This window comes from Centroberyx gerrardi, chromosome 4 (genome assembly GCF_048128805.1).
Source record: "Centroberyx gerrardi isolate f3 chromosome 4, fCenGer3.hap1.cur.20231027, whole genome shotgun sequence".
Classification (NCBI taxonomy): domain Eukaryota; kingdom Metazoa; phylum Chordata; class Actinopteri; order Beryciformes; family Berycidae; genus Centroberyx; species Centroberyx gerrardi.
In genome coordinates, this window is record NC_136000.1 from 15,375,566 (window position 1) to 15,386,376 (window position 10,811).

The window sequence follows — 10,811 nt, forward strand, 5'->3', positions numbered from 1 at the left end:
CTCTGTTTCATTGTAAGTGATAGATTGTTCCCTGTGCCTGGATCCTAACTCTGCAGTTTACCAAAGTGGCAAAGATGAGGGAATGGAGAAAGAAAGGCAGAACATCCCTACCAACTAAAGTATGGACTACTCCACCCTTTAATTTCACAGGCTACGTGGGAAAACGCTGTTCGATTTGACCTCCCATGAAGATGTATTAATGTTGGCCTGCGTCTGAAGCTGTTTCAAATGTACACTGGGCAGCCCAAAACTTCTGGCTCTATAGTATCTGTCTTAATTTGTCTGTACAGGTATGTTTCCTGTGACAAACCTGTCTTTACCTTTACATTTCAGGTGTTGGTGTCATGTTTACATACTTTTCTTTTTTTTTTATTTCATGGGAGTTGGCTATAGCATTAGCTAGATGTCTGACTCTTGCTGGTAGAGTGTGATTGTCAGACAGTTTACAAATCAGAAACAGCAGGTCCATGCCCAAACAACTGCAGTGACGGTGCAGCCATTCAAATACAATGTGGTCCATCGGAAAATGAGGCATTCATGTTTCATGAACACCAGCAACGATTTGTTGCTGTGTTCAAAGTGCATATTATACTTTGTTACATTGTTTCAGCAATACTTTGTTACAACATTTCAGCAGTCTCAAATACGAATACAGCTGCAACATAATCAGGACTGGAATCCAAAAGATTATGTTTGGCTGTCGTTCCATCAAACATCTTTAAAGATTTTTTGTTGATATTTATGTGATGGAAAGAATTCGTCAACCTATTTAAATGGTAGATAGGATTCAAGATGGCTGATTTATATAGGACTGGCTACCTAAATTCTGGCCAACTTTCCCTGACAAAATCCCATTCACAAACACAATGCAGATGATACAGGTAGAACTGTGGGGTTGAATAAATTCGTCATCATAAAACAAGACCAACATCTTGATATGCTTTCGCCCCTCTGCCAGCTCCCCAGTAGACAGACCCTTACACAACCATGCATATACGCAAATAACTGTATATGCATATCCATGTATGGTGGCGTCTTATGTAGTCTGCATCTTTCTATCTTGGGATTGGAGGTTGCTGTTTATTTACGTAATATATACAAATATATATATAAATCCATGTGCCAAATCCAGTTCTTGTTCAGTCCGATCCATTCCGAACCCATGTTTGTACTGTAGGTAACCTTCTGTACAAGTCAGTATAAAATATTGTTTCTCTCCAATAGTCCCTTGTAACTGGTGCCATTAAAAAAAACTATTCAAACTTGAAATAAACATTGAATAAAAATGTGAGGTGGCTTCTGGTGTTTTGTGGTTCAGCACCTTCATTTCACACAGTATGCTTCACCAGAAATGGTAACTCATTATAATGCTGACATCTAGAGGAAGCATCTTCACACTGCAGCATGTAGATCCAACTGAAAGCAGTTTCATAATCAGGGATATTTCAATGTGCCTTTAATTAAAAAAAAAAAAAATTTACATCAGATTGGACAGTGAAAAGTAATGCTCAAGTCATTCTTAATACAATCCAATAAAAATGTCACATGACAAAGACTGTACAGAACATAAATACACATTGTTAGAATTGTTGGAATGTAACAATACTTTATAACAAGTTGTAAAAACCAACAGGTTTGGAAGTGTACTGAAAAAGGAGGAGGAGTTTCCCCTTCCAAAGCACTGAGTCCTGGAAAGTTTGATACGGAGGCTATGGTCCTAGCCCATGTGTGAAAAGGCAGGTTTTAGGAAAGGCCGCTGGTTGGTCTGTGGGGTCGGGATGGCCATGAAGCCTGGCCTCCTGCCTGTTGGTGCGTCTGCTGCTGAGGTCGTGGAGCCCTGGCCGGCGGATTGGGGGTAAGATTTCGTTCCACCTCTGGAGTTGGATGAGGACCAGGATTTATTGCCGCTGTAGCCACGACTGAATTCACAAGAAAGGCAGAAGAAATTCACAGAAAGGCAGAAGAGGGGGAAAAACAGATTCAGCTATGGAGGTATGACGTTTCAATATTTGTCAAAAGCATATTGTCTAAAATATGATCCTGTCCTAGATCAGTGGTTCTCAACCTGAGGGTCGGAATCCCCTAGGGGGTCACAAGATAATTTATACAATAGGGGGAAAAAACAAGTTTCTGCTACACAAAGTTAATATCGTCTATTTTTCAAAATTTTCTCTAATTTTTGCTTTTTTCCTGTGAAATAGTGAATAGTTTTTAGCCCATAGGCCTCTTCTGATAATCAAATGAAACAACCTGAAAAGAGCAAAGCATTCTTTGGTTAAACTGTTCACAACTCTGCATATGCAGCCTGTGCCGGGGGTTACGAGTAGGCATCGCTTTGTTTTAAGGGATCACGAGCCAAAAAGGTTGAGAACCACTGTCCTAGATAATGAAATGTGAGACAAAACACACTACAGACCCTTTAGAGCTGGCGTACTTCTTCCCTTTTCTCTCAAGCAGCGCTCCTTTTCTCTTCTTGGCATTGTTGAAGTAGGGGGCTTTCTTCCTCTTCTGTCCTTGGCTAGTGTGGTCACTGAAGTAGCTGGAGGACTCGGTGTCATCCCCATATTCAAGATCTTCATGTGAATGGCCTCGTGCCATGTCTATCCACCCATTAGAGTCTGCATTGTCAGTCGGCTCCTCCACTGCAGAGGGGTTCAAACGACGGGTTAACAACCACAATGTGCAGAACAAAAAGAGTGCACACTGACACTGCCTAAACTAGTAAGGGAGATGGGGTACATAAAATTGAAATACACAAATGCTTTAATTACCAGGTAGCTTCCACTCAGAGTATTTCTGCAGGAGCTCAATGACCTCAGCGCCATACTTCTCCAGCTTGTCCTCTGTCACGCCATCAATTTGTAGAAGGACTTCTGGGTCAGCAGACAGCATCTCTGTTCATGGGGGAAAAACGTTTGTTTTTTTTATTCTACTCATATCAAATGAGCTCTCGTGACATTTAAAAGACAACTGTTGATAAGTCAGGAAATAAACTAACTAATTAACTGCCTAATAGTCTTAATGAATGCATCAGAAATTACCAGCTATCTTTTTCAAGGTGGCAGTGGAGAAGATGTTGTAATAGTGAATGCCAAACACTTTGCCCAGCTGCTTGCACAGATCCGTCAGCTCTTCTAGACACTTCTGAACCATCTCTTCTCTCTGGGAGACGCTCTTGGCCACAGCAGCCTTGTGTTTCCTGATGCTAGACGCGCTCTCGGTCTCATAGAACTCCACCTGGGATGGGACAAATGGCAATTGGTGATTTGAGTTTTGATTAATACCAAACACTTGAAGAAATGTGGACTCATATCTCTAGCTCTTCACACTGCCGTAAAGCCGATGTATGATAGCATGTGAGCTGTATCGAGAGGTGATGTGGACCTGCATGTGTCCAGACTGGATGTTCACGGCCTTGGGTCCAGCGGAGATGTAAGCCACAGCCTGGCCGTTGTTAGTGATGTAGAGGTCCTCCATCAGGACATTGTCCAGGACCAGCTTCTTGAAGAGACGGTCAGCATTATGCCTGGAGTAGGCTGATCCCATCCCAAACATTCCCGTCTGGATCTTGGCAGTTTTAGACCCTGACAAAACAACAGGAAAACTCAATCATCCTTACAAAGTTTCCCCATATGAGAACATTCACAGTTCTTGCCCACTTGGAATATGAACACAAAGGAAAATGTACAACTCTCATTACATACATCATGCTAGTTTTACTGTTGCAAAATGCATTCATTTGTAGTATTTATTTTTCATTTGTAGTATGTATTGCAAGTATGTACCTAGGAAGATATCCACCAGCATGTTCAGCGTCAGTCTGTTTTGCTGAGCAGTCCTGCCGAATCTGGCCCCAACTTTCTCACAATTCTCCTGGACGAACCTCACAACCTTCTTCACATCTTCAGTGACATTTCTCATCCTGTATTGCTGTAAAACACACATAGGAATATTCAACCATAATGACTCAACTGGAAACGGTCAGGTAGGTTTCGGATTTGTGATGAAAGAAGAAATGATTCCTACATTGGGTTTGGCACAGTTGTCACAGATGACGTCTGGGTGGTCCTTACAGAAGCTGGCTTTGAACTTGTGCTCTCCAAAGTAGGCAAGCAGCTGAATCCTCCGGCAGTCCATCACATTCTCACAGAAATGCACCATGCTGTGTAGGTTGTTGAAATGAGTTGCTTTGGCTTGTCTGTTGCCTTCTTTGTCCACTGTGATTTAAAAAAAAAAACGAAAGGGAACCATTTTAGTCTACACCACCAAAATTACTAATTTGTATAGGAAACATATTAGGAGCTATTTCATATGGCACAGGATAGGTGATTAAACTGAAAATAAAACAAAAGACACTCCATAACCAAACATATCTACACAAATTGCAACAAGGGCTTTTTTCTTTTAGTCACATACTGCTGATAATCCTCTTGATGCGGACGACATCGCTGTAGGAGTAGAAGAGGATACAGTGAGAGACTTCTCCATCTCTGCCAGCTCTCCCTGACTCCTGGTAGTAGCCCTCCACTGACTTGGGGAGACTGGCATGGATCACATAGCGCACATCAGGCTTGTCAATGCCCATGCCAAAGGCTATGGTGGCACAAATGACCTGGCAGACGTAGAGGGCATAACAGTGAGATAGGTGCAGCGTTTGTGTATGTGTGAGCCTGCATGGTGCATCCTTCTGACATCTACTAGTTTGCAAAATCTTACCATTAAGTCTATGTATATCTCTTGGTATGAAAAACCATCAATCAGTATCTTTATTTAAACTATAATATATCGGTGAGCGAGAGGTTAACTCACTTGGCAGCCATCCTGATTGATCCACTTGGTCTGCACATATTCTCTGTCACTGTCCTTCAGGCCTGCATGATACGACAGAGCTAATAACCCCGCTCTCTGCAGACTCTCAGCCATAGTATCACAGTCATTACGGGACAGGCAGTACACAATGCCAGAGTCACCTGTAACATGCAGAGGGAGGGAGGTTAACACAGAAAGGTAATGTAGAGCGAGAGACGGTCATTAGTGCAAAATAACCCCTGACAGGATGATTCAAGACCCAGACAGCAAATATGGGCATTCTCACTTATTAGATGACTATTTACCAAAAGACAATCATTTGACACATAATATTGATTTAAAATGATTTCAAGACAAGCTAAAATAAATAATAAAAATAAAAAATAGTCCAGCAGGCATGTGTGCAGTAACCAAAGAGTAATGTCTTTTTGGCTCAAGGTGTTGCTAGTTAATCTGATTAGAAATCATAAAGCCAACCAGACTTCCTGACTGCAGAGTGAAATGTTTAAATGTGGAACAACAGTCTGTTATTCAGAAACAACAGACCTCAGAATGCGTTCACTGGGCAAGCAGAATTGAATATTCAACAAAGCCGAGTAATAAAAAACATTTATGGGAGTGTTCTAAAAATATCTTGGACCATGACTAGAAAAAGTACTACTGAATCATTTACGTGGATAGTGCTTCTTGATCCAGCTGACGCAGTCCTCGTCAACCTTCTTAGGTTTCTTGGGCAGCACAGCGTACTTGAGGTTAGTTCGGTTGAAACTCATGGTAAACCTGAAAATACAAAGGGTGAAAATTTAAAGCTACTGTTGTGCAGCTACAGTCAACAATAACAGAAAAACCAAGACAGGGGCTGATGTGGAACACATACACCTGCGGCCGGGTCATCTGCAGCTGGTTGAGGATGTCTTTCTGGACACGTGGAGTGGCAGTGGCTGTTAGGGCCATGATGGGCACATTGGGGAACTTCTTACGCAGCTCATGTAATTTCTTGTAGTCGGGACGGAAGTCGTGGCCCCACTGAGAGATGAAAGGGCATGGGTTTAATCACAATGCCGAGTGCCACAAGAAAAGGATACTACAAATACTGTATAATACACAGGAACACACCTGACTGACGCAATGGGCCTCATCGATGACAAACCGGGCTAAAAGCCCTCGCTCATACAGGTTCTGCAGGGCGCAGATCAGCCTGTTACTCGCACTCACCTTGGGGAAAAGAAAAGATGCGTCATTAATAGCTTTATAAATACAGCTGAACAATTAATCGGAAAAATCCAAATTGCAGAAGATGCAATTAATTGTTTAAGAGAGAAGTGCGTCCAAAATGGATTTCTGAACAAGGTGTTTTAGTGCTCCGGGTAATCAAGTACAATATTGGTGAAAACCTGTCATCATACTCAAACTCAGTAAATCCATCCAAATCTATTTTATCTACTTTTCTTTAAACAATTAAAAAAAAAAGTATGACAATAAAAACTTGTTATGATATAAATCACAATTTAAATCGCAATATTTTGTCAAATAATCGCAATTGGAATTTTTGTCATTATCTTTCAGCCCTACTTATGAACATTTCATTTTGCAAACAAGATAAAATACAGAACAGATTATGATGCTTTCAACATACAGTAGGTCTGTTAATCATACATCCCCCACCTTCTCAGGAGTGACATAGAGCAGCTTAATGATGGGGTCTTTCTTGGACAGCTGCAAATAAATCCTCCCTGCTTCACTGTCGCTTTTCTCACCAGACAGACTTGTGGCTGGCACCTAAAACACAGAACATCACACAAAACAAAACTCATGTACTGAGTATTCAAATGCAAGACATTAACACAACTTAACTCCGATCCAACAGACCAGTGATAGCAAAAAAAACAACCACTTACATCCAGAGAAGTGAGTTTCTGGACCTGGTCTACAATGAGTGATTTGAGTGGGGAGATCACCACAGTTACTCCTGGTGACAAGCAGGCAGGCAGCTGGTAGCACAGGCTTTTACCCCCACCTAATAAATACAGCGGTTAAACAGATTCAGACATTATCATCTCAGTTGACATCCTAAATCTATTGTTCCATCGCCAAGTTCAACAAGTATGTTTCTGTCACATACAATCATTACCAACCTGTGGGCATCAGAACAAAAGCGTCTTCTCCCAGCAGTGTAGCGTTAATTGCTTCTAGTTGATTGAACCTGAACTGATGAAGACCAAATCGCTTGTGAAAGATCTTCATCATCTCTGCTGAGTGGGGGAAAGTGAACCCTCTAAAGCGGTCATGGGCAGGGTTTCTGTAGTTGGGTTCTGTGGTGTACAACATAAAAATGAGACGGTAAAAACGCAATGGAAGACCAAGAACACAACATATCAAGATCAACATAACTAAAAAAAATGCAACTGGCTTTACATGAGACTTGCCTGGGGAGCAAATCTTTGAAGGCTTGGGTGCAGGGGGAGGTGTTGCTGGTTTCCTCTCCCACGCAGACTTGTACGACCCCCCCTCTCGGACTGTTTTAGTCACCGTGCTGGAGTTTTGTCCCGACACCGAGGAGCTTGGGGGTTCATCAAAGTAATCGGGGATATCCGATTCATTGAATTCATCTATATCAAAGTCGTCAATGTAAAAATCATCTGTTTTTGTGTTTTCTGTAGCTGTAATGCCAACTGGCGTTTTATCCATGCTACCGCTCTTTTGCACAATAGCCGCTGGCCTCTTAGGTGAGTAGAAGAGATCTGAGCCATCCAAGCTCATAGTTGTGTTCTTAGAGAAATTATGGGATGGGTTTGCAAGGCTGTAGGCTGATGGAGAATTACAGATACTGTGACTTCCAACAAATGTTCTCCCATTGTCTCCAGTGAAAGCGGGCTTGACACTATTAACAAAGCTGCCAGACTCCTCTAACACGCTGCTGTCATAGTCCACAGAGATGACTGAAGATCTCTTGAACTGGAGGGTCTTCTTGGAGGACTCTCCTCTGTCTGCAGGTAGACAGGTGGTGGACGACATAATGCTGGGAGTGTCGAAAGTAAAGGAAGGCTTTTCTTTAAAGCCGGGTTCCAAAATCACATTACTGTCCGGCTGTTGCATCCTAAATGATGTGTCACTGCCATTTGCAAGAATCCTCTTCCTGGGGGTGAAAAGGAATTTGATTGCAACCACACTCAGACGTTAAATATCATGAAGTATAGCCAAGCTGTTTTCTGTTCAAATGTACACTACCTGAGAGCCCTTTTCAGCAGAAGCTCAGTTCCACAGGCCAGACCTATCAGTTCGTGTTCAGGGATGGAATCAACCAGAGTGCAAATGGACTGCATGATACTGAGAAGTTGCTCATCTGGATAGGTGATTACAGAAAGAGGCAAACCAATTAATGAACAAAGGCAAAGAATATAGTCCAAATATGACATATTAAATGAACACCTGGTTTAGACAAATCAGAAAAATGCATAATACCCACTTGCTTTCTCTTTAGGGTGGAGTTCATGTAGTGTTGTCACGGGTCCCTTGGTTTTAACAGGGCTTCTTCGGCTTTCAGAATCAGCCGATTTCAATCTGTTTGGGATAGAAGAAATGTTACATCCTGTTTATCGCAAGTTGGGTCCTAGATTGCTTCCAGGTTATTCATTGGTTCCCCCTTTTCAATTAGAGGGTTCAATTAACAGGAGAAAAGACCACAATCGCTAAGTGGCTCACTGCTTACCACAAGAGAGAAAACAATAAACTTCGGCTAGTTGTGTTTCACGAGAATCACCAGAACTTTTGGAAAGTTTCTCTTGACTTATCAGATTGCTTGGGTGAAACTACACATTGTATGAAATACCTATGCATCTTAGTCTGATTTCAGACATTACCTGAGAAACAAGTAAACAAGCTAAACCTAAAATATAAATTTGATGTGATGCATTTGTAATAAGGCTGTTACTATACCAACTTTGTATTCACCTTATCATATTTCAAAGTAGCCTAAAAACTGTGTACAAAGTTCATACTGTTGCTAGTCACAAAATTGAAACAGAAACCATTTCAATGTCTCAGTAAGTTTAACACATGGACTGCAATAATCCGACTACTGACCTTATTCTAAATAAGACAATATTTCGATTAAGGTGTTTACATGAGTTGCTTATATATTATATTCCATTCATATTCCCGTTTAGAATATGAAAAGGTTTCTAAAGTCTTAGACGGATTAATATCGGAATATTGCAGTGCATGTAAACGTAGTCAGCGTTTACACAGTTGACCAGTAAGATTCATTAAACTGATAATCTTTATATAAATCATAGGCAATACATGTATACTTAAAAATTAATTCACCACCATATATAGCCTACATAGTAACTTACATGAATTGATGGGTAAAACCCACAGTAATTCAAAGCTAACCTTTTCTCCATTATAGAATTGGTGTAACTGATCTCATCAGGTATCGGAGAAGGGGGAATGAAATCCATGTCATCGTCAGGCTCTGACTTGTCATCAAGTTCTATGACATTTGGGTCGATCCATTTACCCTGATCACCTGCAAGGTAAAAAGAAACATTAGATATGGCCTATTTGTTGACCATAATTCATTGCAGTCCAGACCCATATTTAAATTTCTGCCCTAGTGCCCTCCAACATACAAATGATGTAGAAGTGCTACAACAGATAGTTAGTTACCTGTCCTTTCTTCAGAAGGCCCAGGCACACCGACGCTCTCCTCTTCACTATCAGTCACGACAGACTTGAGATGAACAGGTGGACGTCTTCGAGTCATTTTAATGGGCGAATCCTCCAGCTCCCGCTCTGCTGGTTCCTGAATGGGACTGTGTCTAGGCGAAGCTGTGGCTCTATCCATATGGAGCTCCAATTCATCCATTTTAATACTAGACTGTTTTCTTCCAGCAAAACCATTATTGTTTGCAGCATTGTTGTTGGACTTCGGAGCCAAAATCTCAAGAGAGGCATCTTCGTTTGACCTTTTTGTCAACTCCATTTTTTCTTCATTAGAAAATGAAGTTGCCTTGCCATTCTTCGCTGAGATTTCTGGACTTTTCCCTTTGACAGGTGTTTCAAAGTCATCAAAATCATCCCATTCATCCATTGGGAATCCAAGAGATGTATCCATACCTGTGGGGTTGCCATTGCCACTAGTAAACTTGTCGTCAAATTTAGTGGGCACAGAAGACACTGCTACAGGGGGCTGGCTTGCAGCAGGAGAGTTAAGTGCAGGGCTGATTGAGTCCGACTTGCCTTTTGAATTTACCGGGAAGAAGTTGTTGATTTTGGCACGAGGTCTCTCGGGCTTGTTTGAAAACGTCAAAGGAGATTTTAACGTCAAAGGAGATTTTGTCACCAAACTGCTCTGAATATTGACACTCCTGTTTGCCAAAGCATTTGAAGTGATTACCTTGGTCGGGATTTCTGCATTAGTTGTGCCTGATGTGGACTTCTTTCTGAAAGAAAAGGTCCTGTAGAAAGAGTGGGATGATGAAAACACATGTAACAGTAAGAGTAGATAGACTTTCAACGCAGTATCTCTAACAACATTAACATAGCCGTGCTAGTAGTAACGCTGCTGTTTAACGGACCTTAACCAGCTGCTTGTAACAACATTGTCACTGATACAGCTGACAGCTCGAGGCTAAATGTTAGCTAGCGTTAGGAAGCTAGGTTAACTTTTAGCTCGCTTTGAAGACTCACCCCGCTTTAGGTTTAGCCAACGACAACTTGCTCTGAGCAGCATTGCAATGCCTCGCCAGCTGTTCTTTCAAATTGTTTTGTGGAAGACTGGACATGTTGGTAAGCACTGAGCTAGCGAACTAACGTTAACGTTAGCTGGCTAGTAGTCTTAGCTTAGCTATTCACGAACTGCTGGTGGAAAACTTCGGCATAGTTAGCCACAGAAGCTGCGGCAAGTGACAGAAAACGCCTGCTCTGGCTTGGGTTTTTCTTGCAACTGGATTGTAATTCATAAAGTTAGCAGACAACCTCCTTCTTCTTAACACCGA

The 10,811-nt window shown here is 41.7% G+C and overlaps 1 protein-coding gene across 1 annotated transcript; it reads right to left on the reverse strand.

The window, feature by feature from the left end:
- Window positions 1-1,401: 1,401 nt before the first annotated feature.
- Window positions 1,402-10,795, reverse strand: blm (BLM RecQ like helicase). The gene is made up of 21 exons (XM_071915585.2): window positions 10,504-10,795; window positions 9,481-10,271; window positions 9,205-9,340; window positions 8,276-8,370; window positions 8,038-8,152; window positions 7,236-7,945; window positions 6,945-7,121; window positions 6,708-6,826; window positions 6,475-6,588; window positions 5,926-6,024; window positions 5,687-5,835; window positions 5,483-5,589; window positions 4,810-4,970; window positions 4,417-4,612; window positions 4,027-4,217; window positions 3,786-3,930; window positions 3,385-3,584; window positions 3,042-3,237; window positions 2,772-2,894; window positions 2,417-2,642; window positions 1,402-1,919 (listed from the first exon to the last, which is right to left on the reverse strand). Exons 1-21 carry the CDS (start codon window positions 10,596-10,598, stop codon window positions 1,718-1,720), a joined length of 4,347 nt encoding a protein of 1,448 aa, XP_071771686.2. The 5' UTR covers window positions 10,599-10,795; the 3' UTR covers window positions 1,402-1,717.
- Window positions 10,796-10,811: the final 16 nt, after the last annotated feature.